The 20,970-nt window shown below is 45.3% G+C and overlaps 1 protein-coding gene across 2 annotated transcripts in view; it reads right to left on the bottom strand.

Annotated features, from left to right (window-relative positions):
- ZDHHC14 (zDHHC palmitoyltransferase 14) overlaps positions 1-20,970 on the bottom strand; it is a 296,791-nt gene that overhangs the window by 106,222 nt on the left and 169,599 nt on the right. For both annotated transcript variants that reach the window (XM_055433246.2, XM_055433247.2), the window contains exon 2: positions 18,063-18,223. In XM_055433246.2, the coding sequence (XP_055289221.1) occupies positions 18,063-18,223 (161 nt within the window). The remainder of the gene's footprint in view (positions 1-18,062; positions 18,224-20,970) is intronic.

The raw sequence follows: 20,970 nt of genomic DNA, 5'->3' as shown, positions 1-20,970 counted from the left end.
GTGGAGAGAAAAATGTGGTGGTCGTCTCTCTATCATCACCCTGCGAAAGTCTGTCCAACGACAGACAGCTTCTTCTCAACCCCGGCCACGGTCACACACATGACCTGTTCTTGACCACTTTCATTTCTGAGTTCTTCTCTTAGAACTTGACCTTTTTTGTTGGCATTCATATGATAAATATCATACATGACAGCAAAACCTTCTCATCTGCATCTAAGAGAAGACGTGTCTTCCTTTTTGGCAGAGCAGCGGAGGCGATGGGGAAGGTGTCTGCAGCTAAATCTGATGTCGAGTGGATTAACGCACAGGTGAACGGCACGCAGGGAAATGAAACACCCGCAACTGTCTTCTGGTCTGCTGCAGAGATGATAATGGGGCGGAAGAGACCATCACTTGCTCCCAGCACCCACAACTGGATGAGGGCTTGCATAGAGCACAGGTGAGCAAGCCCTTAAGCCCGCTCCCGTGCAAGGTGAAGAAGCTGAGGACGGCTGGAACAACCACAGACAGGCATTGTTGAGTTACTCTTAGTACCCTGCAAAGTGATGACCAGAGAACAGAGGGCCAGCGTATCTCTACTGAACTTGCTATCGCTCCAAGTGTGTCACATTTAGCTTCGTGAGGGCCACAGGAGGGTTTAGCCTATTCCTGTCCTTTTGATTTCTATAGAGTGCAAGGAGTAACCCAATCCATTCACTCACTCAAGGACCCTTGGACTTCAAGTTTCCATTCTTAAAGGAAAATAAAGAGATCTTGTTGAGCACACACTCCAGATTCTGATGGCATGTAATGTGGCATTCACCCACTCGGGTTTCTGTTTTCTCTTAGAAAGGGTTAATCTACAGTGTCCAAATAAATGGGCTTTACTTCTGACCACCTACGTAAGCTAATTTTTTTTCCTACAGGAGCCTTGGAAGATAAATTCAGATACACGAAAAATGTGAGGGGTTTTCTCCTTACCTCCTACCATGGTGGCAGGAAGAGCCCTCGCCGGAGGACCCCACTGTTCTTCCAGACAGAACCGTCTCATGCCTTCTATGCCCTCTTTCACGTGCCTTCCAGCCTCTGAATGCTAATGCCCATCACACACCTGGACTACAGAGCAGCCAGGAGGCTACTCACATTCTTAGGCAACAGATCTCAGCCTCAGAACTCAACAGGAAACACAACAGTTGATCACTCTCTCATAACTTAGATTTGAGTTTTTGAGAACACAGGAAGGAAGAGAGAGATCCCTCCCCCTCCTCAAACCAGCTGTAAATCCCTGCATTGCAGTCTTAAATTCCAAAGAAGGAGGAAGAAATTTCACTTGGAAAACAACAGTGAGTTGGGTGGGTTATATCAAAATTTCAGAGGGTGATGACTGTGATATAGTTTTATTGACCTTCCCACCCCTGCCCCTGCCAAGGTAACATGTCAACAAAGTTCAACTTTCCCACAGTATAAAAAAAGTGGAAGTGTTAGTCGCTCAGTCGTGTCGACTCTCTGTGACCCCATGGACTGTAGCCCGACAGGCTCCTCTGTCCATGGAATTTTCCGGGCAAGAATACTGGAGTGGGTAGCCATTCCCTTTTCCAGGGGATCTTCCCAACCCAGGGATCAAACCCGGGTATCCAGCATAGCAGGCGGATCCTTTACTATCTGAGCCACCAGGAAAGTCCATGGGAGAGCATAGATGACACACGGGCATCTGGCAGGTGAGGGATAAGCTTAGACACTAAAGAAGGGGTTGCCTGACAAGTGGCCCTCAGTTAAGTTGGATCCCTAAGTTTGGGCTTCCCTGGTCGTTCAGATGGTAAAGAATTCTTCTGCAATGAGGGAGACCTGGGTTCAATCCCTGAGTTGGGAAGATCCTCTGGAGAAGGGAATGGCTACCCACTCCAGTATCCTGGCCTGGAGAATCCCCATGGACAGAGGAGCCTGGCGGGCTACAGTCCATGGGGTCCTAAAGACTCGGACACGACCGAGTGACTTTCACACTAAGTTTAGACTTCAGCCACAAAACATGCAGATGTTACTAAGCAACACGTGGGATGATTCCCTGGGTTGTTAAAAGAAGAAATAAAAAAGCTCCTCCCAGGAAAACTTCAAGGCAGAGCTCTTGCTTTTCTGACCACAGCCCTTGTTCCCTATATCATCTCCGCTGCTCAGCGTGGCGGGTGATCCTTCTGGGATGCGCACCTGCTCGGCCTCTCGGTCTCTTCCCAGCTAAGCCCCTGCCCCGCCTCCTAGCCCAACCATTTCCTCTCTTCTCCTGGGGGCCTTTGCTTCCTTTATTTCTCACTGCCTTTCATGCTGCTCTATGCTTGCAATAAGAAAATGCCTCCCGCTCCCCAGCACAAAGAGCCTGCCCACTCTTCCGATTAACTGCCTCCTCTGGGGGGATCTCTCTCCTGAAAGGCTGTTCTTAACTCCCTCCTCCTCCGGCCCAGCACACGCACTGGTGCGGCCAGATCCCTGCTCCAGAGCCCATTCTGCCCAAAAGGCCCTGCCTGGAGAAGTGCCTTAGCTTTGCTGCTGCTGCTGCTAAGTCGCTTCAGTCGTGTCAGACTCTGTGCAACCCCTGGTGCAGCCCACCAGGCTCCTCTGTCCCTGGGATTCTCCAGGCAAGAACACTGGAGTGGGTCACCATTTCCTTCTCCAGTGCATGCATGCATGCTAAGTCGCTTCAGTTGTGTCCAACTCTGTGCGACCCCAAGGACAGCAGCCCACCAGGCTTCTCCATCCACAGGATTCTCTAGGCAAGAATGCTGCAGTGGGCTGCCTCCTCCAGCCTTAGCCTTGACTTCCCTCTAAAACCTAGTGACGGGCTGATTCATTCCTTCACTCTCAAGAGCTACTGTTTCATCATCTTGCTTTATCCTCCCCCAAGCATACCAGTGAAAATAATAATGACAGTAATATTCCAGTGAGTCACATAAATATCTCACTTCGCAGCAACTACAGTTTACTTGCTGGATTTACATGGGTGTGCGTGTAGCTTTGCATTCTAAAATTATTAACAGAATATGTCAACTCCTTCTGTTTAAGTCACTGAATAAGCTTCACAACCTTCCAAAGCATCTGGGTCCTCAGATTTTCATGGTCAAGCAAAGGAAGAAGAAGGGTTTAAGAACCATAGAATTACAACACTAGAATGGAACTTAGCACTTAGTGTATCTATTTTATATGGATCAAAATCAAGGCCCAGAGAAGTTAAAACACTTCTCAGGGTTATACATCAAGTGGAACAGCTGGGTTAGGGGCTCCGTCAACTTAGTGACAGAGCCGGGGCTCATAGTGGTTTATTGATGATAAAGACAGAGAGGAACTTTGAACTCTGCAAAGCACTATCTAAAGAGAAAGTATTTATTGATGTGTGTTAGCTGCTCAGTCATGTCCGATTTTTTGTGACCCTATAGACTGTAGCCCGCCAGGCTCCTCCGTCCATGGGATTCTCCAGGCAAGAACACTGGAGTAGGTTGCCATTCCCTCCTCCAGGGGATCTTCCTGACCCAAGGATCGAACCCAGGTCTCCTTCACTGCAGGCAGATTCTTGACCATCTGAGCCACTGATACAGTTGCTATAAACAAGTAATATTTTTTTTTTTACTTTTTTAAAAATTTTAATTGGAGGCTAATTACTTTACAGTATTATGGTGGTTCTGCCATACATTCCCATGAATCAGCCATGGGTGTACTAGTTGTTATTAACAAGCAATATTAAAGAATGTGAAGCCACCTACTCAAAAAGGCTACAGAGCGGGGTGATCATACTGAACGCTCAAGGTAAATGAAGTTGAGTGAGCCAAACTCCTGAAAATACGATGGCTTGGAGAGCTTATCAGGAGAGGAGGCAAATGCCGACTGCTGGAAAGATGGTCATGGGATTGGGCACCGGCCGCAGGGTGGGCGGTGGAAGGCTTTAGGGGGTGGTGCTATTGTGCTTTCATGTGAATCACCCGCGTCCGCCTCAAACCACAGATTCTGCTTCAGTAGGTGAGCTCAGGGCTGAGGGCCTAGGGGTCTATGCAGCTCCTAGGTGATGCTGATGTTGCTCTTCCACGGACCCACTCTGAGTAGCAAGGATTTAGGGATGCAGTTGCAGAAGCAAAGATGTCAAAGAGGAGATATAGTACCTGGCCGTGGCGCCAGGACCCCAGGGCTGGAGTACCAGGGCTGGAGTCCTGGGTCTGTTGCACTATGTGAACATGGGCAGAGTTGTACCCATCTCTCTGGGCTTGGGTTTACTCATCTCGGTAAACCAGGGGAGTTGTTCTGGATGGTTTCCATGACTGCTGAGGTCCCTTTCAGAGGGGGTGTCCTATGACTCAGAGCATTGCAGCACACCAGCCTACCTGCAGTCAGGGAGGTGGGTTCAGAAGCTCTTGTATCAGGGCCCAAGATCCATGAGTCAGCAGTTTCCTTAGAGCCCCCGGCTGGGGGAGGGGGGTCTCTAATTCCCAGTAACATGCTCCAGACCCCTGCTCTTTCCTTCGGCCATAGTCTCGAGCCACGGGGTCCCAATTTTCCCATCCCTTCACTTCCCCTCCTTACGGCATCTGGCTTCCTCTGCCCCCTTGAAGCTGACCTTTTCCTCGCCCTGGTTCTTTCATCATCCTTTCCCCTTTTGTGGCCTTCTATATGAGAAATGATTACAATTACAGTACTTTCTTTTTTTTTAAGTAAGGCATGTCAATATTGCTCTATGCCATCACTCTGCTGATTTAAAAAGATTCTTTTTATTAATGCGGACCATTTTTAGTCTTTACTGAATTTGCTACAATACTGGTTCTGTTTTAAGTTGGCCATGAGGCATGTGGGATCATAGCTCCCTGACCAGGGATCAAACCTGCATCCCCTGCATTAGAAGGCAAAGTCTTAACCACTGGACCACCAGGGAAGTCCCCGTTTTGCTGGTTTAACATGAACTCTTTAAAGACTGTGACGCCGTGAGAGACAGGGGAGACAGAGATTTGCTCTTGTCTGAAATGAGGTGACAGTACTGCTTTTAGGGCGTCCATCAACTCTGCGGAAGGGCTTCCAATCGGTACAGATGTGAAAGTGACAGTGACGTGACAGTGTTAGCTGCTCAGACGTGTCCGACTCTTTGCGACCCCATGAACTATTCAGTCTGTGGAATTCTCCAGGCCAGATACTGGAGTGGGTAGCCATTCCCTTCTCCCGGGGATCATCCCAACCCAGGGATTGAACTCAGGTCTCCCACATTGCAGGTGGATTCTTTACCAGCTGAGCCACCAGAGAAGCCCAACATATGTACATATATATAAGCCAAATCTTCACTGTATTAAGAGACACCCAGTCGATTCAGGATAGGGAATACAGAGGAAGGTCACTAAAATACCTATGTAGATTTAGGAATTTAGGCTCAGTGCAGTGGGGGCGTGAGAGTGTGATCTCAACAAATTAAATAGCAGCCCCCCCCCCACCTTGCCTCAATTTATTTTTCTATAAGAAGAAAAAAAAAAATACCAGTTGCCACACATAATAATATTGGGAGGACATCGAAGACAATTCTGCACAGGGTCTTCACCAGAAGAGAGGATGATAATTCTTCACAACAACCATCACACAGTAAAATGTCCTAACTCACAAACAAGGAAACAGGTTTGCATCAGAAACCGGCCTCAGTTCCAGCTTAGTACATTCCCCGAAGTTTGGATTTCTACAGGAAGAAGAAATAACCTAGGCTTCACTGAACATCTTAGGATGAAACACACCCATCTTCCAAAACCTTGGGACAAACAAACTCTCCAGCTCCTTCCTTCCCTCAGAGCCAGAGCCTTCAGAACCTTGTGGTATTTCCTCAAATACCAAGATTCTGAATTGGGACATCTGGTTCCCAGCTCTCCCAGGCTGGGACTTGCTTTTAAAGAGACAATCAGGAATTCTGACATCGTAAGCACCCACCCTGAGTTTCTCACTGCCCTCCCTTCCCCTGGCATGAGTACACACTTGATGATTCTGGCATTTTCCCCCAAACAAGGAATCTGCTTTCTTTATTACTAGGATGTCATTTTCTTCACAAGCCTTCGTCTCTTCCTCTTTTGAAAGGTGTTTCAGATGCAGCAGGGCACCCTGCCCCCTCTTCCCGGAAGTCCTTCGCTAGCAGCAGGTAACACCTAGACTTCAGTGAGGCAGCTACAACAAACAGGCTGTCCGATTGTCTGGTGTTTCCCTGCAGTCCTTCTCCTCCTCCCACGGGGGCTCAGGATGTGAGAACCGGTACCACTAGCCACATGGGCTGGACACGGCTCTTTATTTCTGGGCTGCGGCAATGATGGGGAGACCCAGCCAATGGGACAGGGAAGTTGGAGGGCCAGATGATGCTGACAATCTGGGGGGGACAGAATGTAACTTACAGAGAAGGGATGGGTTACCCACACCAGGGGTCCCAGAAATCTCCCCTCGGGCCAGCAGGTGGACTGTAGCAAGTAGGGGTTAAGAGCATAGGGTGTCATGGCAGATGACCCTGCATTGACTCCCAGCTCTGGTAGCTCACACAGTAAAGAATCTGCCTGCAATGCAAGAGCCCCGGGTTCAATCCCTCAGTCTGAAAGATCCCCTGGAGAAGGAAATGGCAACCCACTCCAGTATTCTTGCCTGGGAAATCCCATGGAGAGAGGATAGGTTACAGTCCATGGGGTCGCAAAGAGTTGGACACGACTGAGCGGCCAACATTTAAGGTATGGGCAAATGATCTTCAGCAAATCACCTTCATTTCTGAGTACCAGCTTTCTCCAACATAAAATTGGAACATGAATAGCATCTAAACATTATGGAGTAAAGCGTTTAGCATAATGCCTGGCACAAGAGAAGTACTTAATGAAAATAAGCTATTAATACTATCCTACCTGTCATCACAGACCAATAAGCCAATTACTTCACAGGACAGGGCAGAGACTATTTTATTTCAGTGGACACAGGTAAATGCTGAAGTTGGTACTTAAAAGAGAGTCCGACAGTTATTGAAGTAGTATCATAACCCTGGCATGAACAGGGCAGAAAGCAGGTGGCAGGGGGCAGGGAACAGTAAAGGCAGGAAGGACCCCCACAGAGGTGGGTGCAGTTCAATTCTGGACAGAGTTCTTGGTCTAGCAGAATGCTCCTGAGGTCCTGAAATGACCACACTGCAAATAAGAGTTACACACAGGATAAACTGGTAGTTTTGGAGGTGAGACTGAGCCGTGTGTGCTCAGTTGCGTCTAACTGTTTGCTACCCTACGGACCGTAGCCCACCAGGCTCCTCTGTCTATGGGATTTCCCAGGCAAGGATACCAGAGTGGGTCACCATTTCTTCCTCCAGCGGATCTTCCTGACCCAGGGATCAAACACATGTCTCCTGCATCAGCAGGCAGATTCTTTTTTTTTTACGTCTTTTTATTTTTTTTTTGTTGTTTTTTATCTCTCTTTTTTTCTTTTTTTTTTAATTTATTTTATTGGAGGCAAATTACCTTACATTAATATATTGGTTGGTTTTGCCATACATTGACATGAATCCGCCCCGGGTGTACATGTGTTCTCCCTCCCGAACCCCCCTCCCACCTCCCTCCTCCCCATATCCTCCCTCCATGTCATCCCCGTGCACCAGCCCCAAGCATCCTGTATCATGCGTCGAACCTGGACTGGTCACTTATGATAATATACATGCTACAATGCCGTTCTCCCCAATCATCCCACCTTCACCCTCTCCCACAGAGTCCCAAAGACTGTTCTATATGCCTATGTCTCTTTTGCAGTCTCGTATACAGGGTTCAGGTTACCATCTTTCTAAATTCCATATATATGCGTTAGTATACTGTATTGATATTTTTCTTTCTGGCTTACTTCACTCTGTATAATTGGCTCCAATTTCATCCACCTCATTAAAACTGATTCAAATGCATTCTTTTTGATGGCTGAGAAATACTCCATTGTGTATATGTACCAAAGCTTTCTTATCCATTCATCTGCAGATGGACATCTAGGTTGCTTCCATGTCCTGGCTATTATAAACAGTGCTGCAATGAACATTGGAGTACATGTGTCTCTTTCAATTCTGGTTTCCTCGGTGTGTATGCCCAGGAGGGCGATTGCTGGATCATATGGCAGTTCTATTTCCAGTTTTTTGAGGAATCTCCACACTGTTCTCCATAGTGGCTGTACTAGTTTGCATTCCCACCAACAGTGTAAGAGGGTTCCCTTTTCTCCACACCCTCTCCAGCATTTATTGCATGTAGACTTTTGGATAGCAGCCATTCTGACTGGTGTGAAATGGTATCTCATTGTGGTTTTGATTTGCATTTCTCTGATTATGAGGGATGTTGAGCATTTTTTCATGTGTTTGTTAGCCATCTGTATGTCTTCTTTGGAGAAATGTCTGTTTAGTTCTTTGGCCCATTTTTTGATTGGGTCACTTAGTTTTCTGGAATTGAGCTGCAGGAGCTGCTTGTATATTTTGGAGATTAATCCTTTATCAGTTGCTTCATTTGCTATTATTTTCTCCCATTCTGCAGGCTGTCTTTTCACCTTGCTTAGAGTTTCTTTTGCTGTGCAGAAGCTTTTGATTTTAATTAGGTCCCATTTGTTTATTTTTGCTTTTATTACCAATATTCTGGGAGGTGGGTCTTGGAGGATCCTGCTGTGATTTATGTCAGAGAGTGTTTTGCCTACGTTCTCCTCTAGGAGTTTTATAGTATCTGGTCTGACATTTAGCTCTCTAATCCATTTTGAGTTTATTTTGGTGTATGGTGTTAGGAAGTGTTCTAATTTCATTCTTTTACAAGTGGCTGACCAGTTTTCCCAGCACCACTTGTTAAAGAGACTGTCTTTTGTCCATTTTATATTCTTGCCTCCTTTGTCGAAGATAAGGTGTCCATAGGTGCGTGGGTTTATCTCTGGGCTTTCTATTTTGTTCCATTGATCTATATTTCTGTCTTTATGTCAGTACCATACTGTCCCCAAAACCTGGTAAAAATCCCACAAAAAAAGAAAACTACAGGCCAATACCACTGATGAACATAGATGCAAAAATCCTTAACAAAATTCTAGCAATCAGAATCCAACAGCATATTAAGAAGATCATACATCATGACCAAGTGGGCTTTATCCCAGGAATGCAAGGATTCTTCAATATCCACAAATCAATCAACGTAATACACCACATTAACAAACTGAAAAATAAAAATCATATGATTATCTCAATAGATGCAGAGAAAGCCTTTGACAAAATACAACATCCATTTATGATAAAAACTCTCCAGAAAGTGGGAATAGAAGGGACATATCTCAACATAATAAAGCTATATACGACAAACCCACAGCAAACATTATCCTCAATGGTGAAAAACTGAAAGCATTTCCCCTAAAGTCAGGAACAAGACAAGGGTGCCCACTCTCACCACTACTATTCAACATAGTTCTGGAAGTTTTGGCTACAGCAATCAGAGCAGAAAAAGACATAAAAGGAATACAAATTGGAAAAGAAGAAGTAAAACTTTCACTGTTCGCTGATGACATGATCCTCTACATAGAAAACCCTAAAGACTCTACCAGAAAACTCTAGAGCTAATCAATGATTACAGTAACGTTGCAGGATATAAAATCAACACACAGAAATCCCTTGCATTCTTATACACTAATAATGAGAAAATAGAAAGAGAAATTAAGGAAACTTCCATTCACTGTTGCAACGAAAAGAATTAAATACTTAGGAATATATCTACCTAAGGAAACAAAAGACTTGTACATAGAAAACTATAAAACACTAGTGAAAGTAATCAAAGAGGACACTAATAGATGGAAAAATATACCGTGTTCATGCATTGGAAGAATAAATATTGTGAAAATGAGTATACTACCCAAAGTAATTTATACATTCAATGCAATCCCTATCAAGCTACCAACGATATTTTTCACAGAACTAGAACAAATAATCTCACAATTTGTATGGAAATACAAAAAACCTCGAATAGCCAAAGCAATCTTGAAGAAGAAAAATGGAACTGGAGGAATTAACCTGCCAGACTTCAGGCTCTACTACAAGGCAGATTCTTTACCACTGAGCCACCAGGGAAGCCTTAGACGTGAGGAGGGAGATGCAAGTAACCTAGAGGGGTGGGACAGGGTGGGAGGTGGGAAGGAAGTTCAGGAGGGAGGGGGCATATATCTACACCCATGGCCGATTCATGTTGATGTATGGCAGAAACCAACACAGCATTGTAAAACATTTATCCTCCAATTAAAAATGAACAGATTTAAGGAGTTGGAGAAATGACCAGAAAATGTCACCTTCTGAAAAGAAAACTGGCAAAACCAGTCAAATCAACCCTTTTTGATGCCTTTTTTTCTTGCATATTCAGGGGTGGATGTCTAGTACGGAGCACACTAAAGTGACTGCAAAGTCTATGGAAGAGGCCATCACAGACCAATCACAGCTAACAGACTAATTATAAAGCAAAAAAGTAAATGAAACTATCAATCTAAAAAGCAACTTTATGGTGAATATTACCAGTAGAAATAACTGACACGAAAATAAGCCAATCATCACTTAAAAATTTCAAATGGTAAAAAACTAAATCACAGGGAAAATCTGTCATATTGGAATAATAGTTCTACAATGAAATTCATAATGGCAACTTTCATAATATAAAAATCAATCAATAAAAAATCTTAGTTATAAATCTTATGCAGAAATCACTCTAATAAAAATAATTTTGGCAGAATAAAAATGGAAATGGGAAAAACTGGAAATAGTGTAGCTTTACAATAGACAATATTGATTAATGTCTTAAATTGGCCTAAGAATGTCCTCCTCAGAAAGTATTTTCTTCAGTGAAAATCCACCAGTGTTATTTAAATTCCAGTTATTGGGTTGGCCCCAAAGTTTGTTCAGGTTTTTCTGTAAGAGGTAATGGAAACCCAAATGAAGTTTCTGAAGAACTAAATAAAATGTGTTTACACTTAAACACAGGGCTTCCCTGGTGGCTCAGATGGTAAAGATTCCACCTGCAAAGCAGGAGACCTAGGTTCAATCCAGGGTGGGGAAGATCCCCTGGAGGAGGGAATGGCAACCCACTCCAGTATTCTTGCCTGGAGAATCCCATCGACAGAGGAGCCTGGCGGGCTACAGTCCATGGAGTTGCAAAGAATTAAGATGTCTTTGGGGAAAAAAAACTAGCAAGTCACATAGATGGTGAACATATCTTGTTTCCATAGAACACTTCCTAGGAACCCCGCTCCCTGGGACGGTGCAGACCCAGGCTGCTGACAAGGCCAATGCCTCCACAGGGGCAAGATGCCGCCTGTCTGCTTCCTAGATAGCTCCTCTAGATGACTCCTGGCCCAAGGGTACTGTAGGAGGAAATGAAAGACAGACTTCTTTCTTGAAAAAGGTGATTGGTTCTGTGTACTACAAGGAAAACTCCTGGATGATGAGAATTTGACCAAGAGTGTGGAAGAGAGAGAAAGAAGAGGAAAGAAGGAAGGGGAGGAGGAGGGAAAAGGAGAGAGGGGAGGAGGGAGGGGAGGTGGAGGGAAGAAAGGGGAGGAGGGAGGGGAGGAGGAGGGAAGAAAGGGGAGGAGGGAGGGGAGGTGGAGGGAAGAAAGGGGAGGAGCGAGGGGAGGTGGAGGGAAGAAAGGGGAGGAGGGAGGGGAGGAGGAGGGAAGAAAGGGGAGGAGGGAGGGGAGGAGGAGGGAAGAAAGGGGAGGAGGGAGGGGAGGAGGAGGGAAGAAAGGGGAGGAGGGAGGGGAGGAGGAGGATAGAAAGGGGAGGAGGGGGAGGAGGAGGAGAGAGAGGGGAGGAGGGGAGGGGGGAGAAGGAGGGAGGGGAGGAGAGAAAAGGGAGAGGAAGAGGGAGGAGGGGGAGGAGAGAAGAAAGGGGAGGAGGGAAGGGAAAGAGACTCAGGGAGTCAGAGCAGACAGAAGGGAGGCACACAGATGGGTGCTGCCCAGTAGACATTCTAGCCGCCCAGTCAAAGGTTCAGGGTGGAGGCAATAAGTCTTAAGATTCTATCCCAGCCCAGGTGATTTTAAAGGCCAGCCAGCTTCCTTTGATCTCATTCCACCCTCAGCAAGCTGCCATTAGATCACTTACTGATGTCAGGGTTACCGTGACACAGGGCGAGAGTTACCTCGACACAGGGCGAGAGTTACCTCAATAACTAGGCTCGTTTTGGGAACCCAACGGGAGGGCTGCACGTTTGAGCTCACGACTGCCTCCTCTGATCCTCAGGACACTGGAGGGGATGGGGCGAGGTGCAGAGGACGGGAGGGAGAGCAGCCCCTTTCCCCTATTTTTATCCCTGGAAAGGTAATTGAAATGAAAGGCTTGGAGCCTGTGCATGTGATATCATAATTTTTTTCTAGCCCCCAAATCAGTTGCTTAGTATATGGTCATTCCTGAGTGGAATGAAAGAACAGTGTTTCTCAAACTGTAAAGCTGCCAAGCAGGACTTCAACGACCCCACTTTTCAGCGACGGCATGAGTTATTGGGAAAGCTCTTTCAGAAGAAAGAAGCGTAAGGCATTTCCACAGTCTTGGAACAGACTGAGACACACAGCCTCTGCCTCGCCACCCACTCCCCTCCAGAAATCTGAGGACGGGGAACGTTGCTCAGATTCTTGGCAAATCCTCAATCAGTTCCTCAGACGGCTGGTTTCAAGGGACTATTCTGGGCTTCTACACTCAGAGGAATACAATGGATAATTGGAATCAATAGCTCTAATAATAAAAAGTTTCCAAATCTTGTGTTTTGCTTCTTTCAGTTCAGTTCAGTTCAGTCGCTCAGTCGTGTCCGACTCTCTGCGACCCCATGAATCACAGCACGCCAGGCCTCCCTGTCCATCACCAACTCCAGGAGCTCACTCAAACTCATGTCTATCAAGTCAGTGATGCCATCCAGCCATCTCATTCTCTGTCGTCCCCTTCTCCTCCAGCCCCCAATCCCTCCCAGCATCAGAGTCTTTTAATAAATGTGCTAAGATTTCATTGAAACATCATCTTATTTTCCACAGCCAAGTGATATATGGGAGGAATCCTTATAAAGCATTAGACTAGCTCTGCTGTTTATTTCCATCACAAAGCACGTCGTTTTTTTATGAGAATCTATGTTCGTAGATAGGTAAATGGCAAGCCACTCCATTACTCTTGCTAGAAAATCCCATGTACTGAGTAGCCTGGTGGGCTACAGTCCATAGGGTCACTACTAGTCGGACACGACTGAGAGACTTCACTTTCACGCATTGGAGAAGGAAATGGCAACCCACTCCAGTGTTCTTGCCTGGAGAATCCCAGGGACGTGGGAGCCTGGTGGGCTGCCGTCTATGGGGTCGCACAGAGTCGGACACAACTGAAGCAACTTAGCAGCAGCAGCAGCATGTTTGTAGAAGGTGACGAGAGATCCGAGTGCGGAAAGAGGAGCTTTTTTTTAAAAGATTCTAGCATGTAATGAGTCAATCCTGACAAGAACCTCACAGGCTACTGGTTCTTATTCCCATGTTAAGGAGCTTCCCAGGCGGCGCTAGTGGTAAAGACCCTGCCTGCGAGTGCAGGAGACATAAGAGACACAGGTTCGATCCCTGGGTCAGGAAGATCCCCTGGAGAAGGGAATGGCAACCCACTCCAGTACTCTTGCCTGGAGAATTCCACGGCCAGAGGAGCCTGGCAGGCTACAGTTCATGGGGTCGCAAAGAGTCGGACACGACTGAGCAATTAAAATTTAACATTTCCTGTTAAAGTTAAGAACATGGTAGGAGGAGGTTTCAAAAGTGTACGACCAGCCTAGAGTCACACAACCAGAGGCAGGGAGAGCCTTCTTCTTCTCCTGCATCCTCCTCCCCTCTCCTTCCTCTCTTCTTCCCTTTTATTTTAGACAGCCTTATTGCAGTCTAAGCTCCCTTACATAACAGTCACCCATTGTAAGTGTACAATACAACAATCAGTCAATTTACTAGAGTAAGCGACCATCACCACAACCCAGTTTTGGACCATTTTCATCCTCCTGCGACAAATTCTCTCAACAAGTCTGTGTGTGGTCAATCCTCAGTCCTACCTCCAGCCTGGGCAATCCTTGATCTGCTGTCTCTAAAAGTCTGCCCTTTCTGGACACTTCATCTAACTGGAACCACACAATCTACAGTCTTTGGATTTGCTTTCTTTCACTTACTATCATGGTATTTTTAAGGTTTATCCAAGTCAGAGCCTGTGTTGACACTTTGCTGTATTTTACCGCTTAATAATACTCTGTTATGTGTACTGATGACATGTTACTCATCCGTTTACCCACCAGCAGACATCTGGGTTATTTCCAGGTTCAGGCTTCTAGATATAAGGCACATACAAGGACGCGTGTTTCATTTCTCTTGGATGTATACGTAGGATAGAAGTGCTGGGTCACATGGTGACTTCAGCTTCTTGAGGAATTTTGAGGAAGTATTTTCCAAAGTGGGGGCACCATCTTACACCCCCACCTACAATGCATGAGGGTTCCAATTTCTCCATATCGGCACCAACATCGTCAGTCTCTTTTGGTTGGAACCATTTGAGAGGATGTCAAGTGGTATGTCTTTATGGCTTTGATTTGCATTTCCCTAATAATTAATGATGCTGAGGATCTTTTCATGTGCTTATTGGTCATTCATACTTCTTCTCTGGCAAAATGTCGGTTGGATTCTTTACCCATTTGTTCATGGGCTGTCTGTCTCCTTATTGTGATGTAAGAGATCTTAGTATGTTCTAGAGACAGTATAAGATATTTTATCAGATATAGGATTTATGACTATTTTCTCCCAATCTGTAGCTTGTCTTTTCATTTTCTTAATGGTATCTTTTGAAACACAAAAGTTTTTAATTTTATGAAATTCAATTTATCACCTTTTAAAAATTACAGATCCTGCTTTTGGTGTCCTATCTAAGCACTCTGCCTAACACAAGGTTAGGAAAATTTTCTCTACATTTCCTTCAGAAGTTTTATGATTTTAGCTCTTATATTTAGGTCTATGATCCATTTTAAATTAAAATTTTGTGTATGGCATAAAGGAAGGATTCAAATTAAACTTTGGATTCAAATGAATCCAAATATGGACAACCAATTCCTTTACTTGCTACGTGGTGTTTTTTTCAGATTTTTTATTTCTTGAGTTTTTTTTGTGTGTGTGGTAACTGTGGCTTTCTAAGAATTTGTCCATTCATCTAAATTGTCTAAATTTGTAGCATAAAATCAAAATCCTCTTAATTTTTGTAGGTTTGATGGTAGCACCTCTGCTTTCTATTCCTAATTTTGGTAATTCGTATCTTCTCTCTTTCTCCTTGTCTTCTTTTCGGAGTGGGGAGTCAGGGGAGTATAGCTGAAGTTTTGTCAATTTTGTTGATCTTCTCAAAGGACTAATTTTGGGGCTCACTGGTTTTCTCTGTTGTTCTGCGTGTTCTGTTTCACTGATTTCCACTCTCAACTTTACCATTTCCTTCCTACTAATTGCTTTGAGTTTAGGTTTCTCTGCTTTCTCTAGTTCTTAAGGTGAAAGCTTCAGTTTCCAGGTTTTTTCCATGCATGGGTCATGCTAAGTCGCCTCAGCTGTGTCCAACTCTTTGTGACCTCACTGACTGTAACCCGCTAAGCTCCTCTGTCCATGGGATTCTCCAGACGAGAATACTGGAGTGGGTTGTCATTTCCTCCTCCGCGGGATCTTACTGACCCGGGGGTTGAACCCAAGTCTCTTACATCTCCTGCTCTGGCAGGCAGGTTCTTTACCACTAGCGCCACCTAGAAATTCACATGCTGCACTCCGAATCGAGTCGGCCCTCAGACAAGGACGCCGCAGGCCACGTGGTGTCCACATAGAGCTTCCTCGCCTTCCGAAAGGAGGCTGGGATGACCGCAGGCCCAGGAGACACTGCCACAGACTCCCACTGTTCCGCCCCAAAGTTCATCAGTTTTTCATGAATAACTGCTCCTTGATACACCCGGATTCCAGAGCCATCAAACGACTGTTTCTGACTGCTTGGTCTCATCTGTAATGCTGCATCTAATTGCCTTTGGGGAAGGACGTATCGGGCTACTAATTTCTGCCACTCCAAAGCCCTATCTCTAAAGCTCCTCTTCTCTCCTTCACAGGAAATGAAATCTGGTTTCATCTCTCACACAATCTGTGTCTCTTGGGGGGAAGGGGCATGCGGCCAGAGCTGGGTTTTAAAAATGGCTTATGTGGAAAAGTATGTTGAAAAATACTGCTCTGAGGTTATCAACTTTAAGAAAACGAAACAACAAGAAAATTGCATTTTAATGAATCATTCAACTTCTTCAATATTAATACTGGAAACTCAATGCCTCTTAGAATCTGCATTTATAATAGAGAATTTCAATGGCACCCTTTATTATCTGCTTTGTAAGAAAGGAAAAAAAAAATCCTGATTTTGCTGATTCTTCAGATGCTCCCAGCACTAATGGGGAGTGGGAGAGAAAACAGGATCACAGCAGGAAAATACTTAACAGCCAGTGTGGGAGCTGGGCTCTGTGCCTACTGCACCAGTAGGAGTTTTAAGCTCATGCAGAAGTGATGCAGGCATAGACTATGCACTGTCTACAGGCTCCAACCTAGTCCCTGAAGGAAATTGGGCCCTGGCCTCTCTCTCTTCCTTATGACATGAACTAAAGAACTAGCACTGAGATCCAAGGGACCTGGGTTGAAGGGTCTGGGTCTGCTATCTTCTTCCATCTAACCCCTTGGGGTTTTGTTTTATTTGTAAAATGGGTATAATAATAAAGTCTTCCTCACAAAATTGCTGGGATGTGATCAAATTCAATGATCAACATGGGTGGCCTTTACAAATTATTGACGAGCTATAAAAATGCAGCTTCTTGATGAGGGTGAAAAAGGAGAGTAAAAAACCTGGGCTGAAATTCAATGTTAAAAAAACTAAGATCATGGCATCTACTCCTATCACTTCATGGCAAATATTAATAGAAGTGGAAAAAGTGGAAGCAGGGACAGATTTTATCTTCTTGGGCTCCAAAGGCTTTACACTATAGATTATTGCCCTGTGTTCATACCTCAATATGTGGTGGCTAAGAAAGAGATTGTCTCCCCACTTCCCTACCTCAGGACACAAGAAGGCTGCAGCCCAGCAGACAACTCACACACACTCCCATTATTGACCCCTTTACTGCTCCCCTCCCAGGGATGAAGGATGAAGGCGGATGCTCAGAGAAGAACATAACTGTGCTTCAGCATTTGGGGAAGTAAACCAGAGCAGACAATGTTTTTCAAGAGCCACACTTGTACCTCTTTATACGGTGGAAAGTGAGGGTCTTTCAGCCGAGTGGGCTGGGAAGGGAAGCCCACTGGGAGAGAACTATTTCTGTCAAATGATTTTTCATACCTAACCTTTACATTCACACTGAGTCACCACAGTACCCCTGCCACGCTTGTCAAATGACAACCACAGCAAAGCTACACATTCACAAAGGCAAACTTTTAAGAGCAAGCGGGAGCTCTCTTTTTAATTAAAAAAGAGATTTTAAGGGTTCTTTGTATGAGGGATAGGGATTGGTTTTTTAATATCTTTAAAATGGATTGCTGTAAGTTTTTAATCCCAGGCTTTCCAATATCTAAGGAAAAATAAAGCCATTCATCTCAATATATATCAGAAATATATTCTTTGTCAAACCTTAATAAAGAAATGCTGGAGCCTAGGCTGGATAAATAGGACACAGTCTAAGGTGTAACCCTTCCCAATTGGTATTATAGAAAGCAGAGGAAAGAGCAGCCACTGAGAACCACAGCTTTCACAACAGTGCCTTCTGCAGGTGCCTTCTCAGAGTGGACTCAGACACTTGGATTTCAGAGAGCTTGGCTGGTGGTGGCCTGCCTGCCGGTACCACCAGCCCACCTCCAGTGAACCAGTCCCTCAGCCTTACCTCCAACCACTTTCCATCCCACCTCCTACTCAGGTCATCCTTGGGCCAAGTGAATGAAGACATCGGGACTCCTCCCCAGGGACTCAGCCCCTCCTGCAAGGGCTCCTTGCCCGTCCTCCCACACTGGTGGGCAGTAGCCAAAGGCTAAGGGTGGACCTTCAGGGTTACCTATTTGCCTTTCCAGGTCGGCGGCTTCATCAGGCGTGGCTCGCGGAAGGACGCCAGGGTCACTGAAGCTGGTGCGCAGCAGGGTCCCCATCACAAAGAAGAACAAAATGCCACCGACCACCGGGATGGCGGGGGTGATTTTCACTGCCAGGTACGGGCAGCTGCCAACAGGTGGGGGAAGCAGGAAGGGAGGGGAGAAAGAAAGGAAATGCAATGTCAGTCATCAACAGTGAGCATTCTGTGTTTTCCAAGAAGCTACGGGCCTTTTTTTTCTTTGGAGAAGCAAAATTGATTTCCATTAAAAATTCATCTGTGTTAAATATCTACATTTGGGGATGTCTGCACTTCTCTCTCCTGGACAGTTTAACCCTCCCTTCTCAGCTAAGATAACCCTTGGTTGCTTGGAAAGACACTGGCAGAAAAATGAAAATAATCCTGCTTGTATAATCGATATAAGATGCACAGAGCTTGTAACCTTTGTGTTGGAAACACAGCACATGAATTATGTGATTCTCCACCCAGTCCTGGAATCACATTAACACAGGAGACACTGGCTTAGAACCAGTTTTCATCAGACCCGGCCTTTCTTCCCTGGGTCAGGCAGCTCAGGGCACAGAACACAGAGAACTGCAAGCCACCCTCAAAAGGCAAGAAAGTATTTTTTCAACATTTTGGACCTAAACTATCCAAAAGAGGTTAATGAGATATGGAAACATACTGGTGGACCAGTTTCCCAAAAGGACTAAAAGGATGTAGGCAGGCAGAAAGCTATGACCAACCTAGACAGCATATTAAAAAGCAGAGACATTACTTTGCCAACAAAGGTCCATCTAGTCAAAGCTATGGTTTTTCTAGTAGTCATGTATGGATGTGAGAATTGGACTATAAAGAAAGCTGAGCGCCGAAGAATTGATGCTTTTGAACTGTGGTGCTGGAGAAGACTCTTGAGAGTCCCTTGGACTGTGAGGAGATCCAACCTGTCCATCCTAAAGGAAATCAGTCCTGAATATTCACTGGAAGGACTGATGCTGAAGCTGAAACTCCAATACTTTGGCCATCTGATTCAAAGAACTAACTCATTGGAAAAGACCCTGATGATGGGAAAGATTGAAGATGGGAGGAGAAGGGGACAACAGAGTATGAGACGGTTGGATGGCATCACCAACTCGATGGACATGAGTTTGAGTGAACTCCAGGAGTTGGTGATGGACAGGGAGTCCTGGTGAGCTGCAGTCCATAGAGTCGCAGAGTCGGGCACGACTGAGCGAATGAACTGAACTGAACACGCACTTCCAGAAGAAGATGAGCTACCAACGGATAAACATGGCCCAAGTCGACTCTCAAACCCCCTTCGCTGTCCGCAGTGAATGCACTGACACACAGCAGGGTCTTGATGAGTCGGGGAGAGGTGCCCTTCCGACAGACGGACGTCTATGCCAGCCAGCTCCGGGGACCCAGGAGCCAAGGCAGCTTTAAGCACTGCCCTGACCCAGTGTCATTGCCCCTTGACTCCGCGGAGATGCTGAGAGGCAGAGTGAAGCCCAGCCTGGTGCCTGGAGCCCAGTGAAGGATGAGCCCTGCAGGGACCGCGGTCAGTCTGCTGTCACCACATTTAGGAACACCGTGGGCATCAAGGAACATCTCACAGACTCACAGAGTCGTAACACCGAGAGTGCAAAGTTCCTCCCAGATGGTCTGTCTCACCAGGGGAGGCTCTTAAGACACTCAACTCCAAACAAAGAGAGGGAGCTGGAAGAGAAAAGACTGGAAAGCTTTGCTTAAGAAATGAGCAGGGGGCTCAGTCCCGGGGGATTGTCATGAAATGACCATCTTCCCTTCACAGATTAAATATAAAGTGACAATCATTTAATACTGCACTGAAACCTTCACATGGGACTGCGGCCCAGCTCTGGGATACAGTGCAGTGCCGTGGGCTACAGAAATAAACATCCTTTCTGGGCACGTCCATTATGTTAAATGGAGCACGTGCGGACTCTGACACAGAGCGTCTGTGAAGAGCTGTGATAAATATCAATTGCTGCAAGGCTATTGATTAAATCTCTGACTGTGATGTCAATCAAATTAATAGCAAGGAACTCAGGCTCTAAAGATCATTAAAAAGCATTTGTGTCATAAAATATGGCATTATCTTTGTTCCTCTTATCGTCATATAAAAAGCCACCTGAAGTTGTATTAAGCCTTGAAAATGTGCTGCTGCTGCTAAGTCGCTCCAGTCGTGTCCGACTCTGTGCAACCCCATAGACAGCAGCCCACCAGGCTAGTGTACTACAATCAGAAATCGTCACAGTTCAGGGAGGGGAGTTTGGGGGAGAATGAATACATGTATTCGCACAGCTGAGTCCCTTCACTGTTCCCCTGAAACTATCATAAGATTGTTAATTGGCTATCCAGCAATATAAAACAAAAAGATTTTTTAAGACAAGACATAAACACAGTCCATTACTGAAGGCATAAAACTGACCCTGATACTAATACATTTTGATTTATATAGATTAGTCAAAAATTTTTTTAGTCTAAAAGAATCTACTCTAGGTGTACTTCTTTTTTTTTTTTTAATAAAATGGTTAGAAAAATGATCAACTGTGTTCAGAGAATTTTTCTAGAATTTAAATTCAGAATTCAACAGATGAATGGCTGTTTGAATAAGGGCAGAGAATACAACAGGCCAACTTTCTCCTCTTTCTCATTATTAATGAGTTTGAATAAGAAGCAACTGGAACAGTTTTCAGTAGCTGCACCCGGGTCATAGCTGGACAACGTGACCTGGACGACCGGTCCATAGGATGGGACCCACCTTGAGTGTTTTGGAATGCAGTTTATTTCGCTCCATTGGCCTCTCCAAGGATGGAGACTTGAGTGCTGTCGGAACCCTCCTGTGAAGGAGATT

Source organism: Moschus berezovskii, chromosome 10, assembly GCF_049115385.1.
Source record: "Moschus berezovskii isolate FMDL1 chromosome 10, NW_MosBer_1.0, whole genome shotgun sequence".
Classification (NCBI taxonomy): Eukaryota; Metazoa; Chordata; class Mammalia; order Artiodactyla; family Moschidae; genus Moschus; species Moschus berezovskii.
Note: the sequence above shows the minus strand (reverse complement) of the source record. Positions and strands in the feature narration are given on the sequence as shown.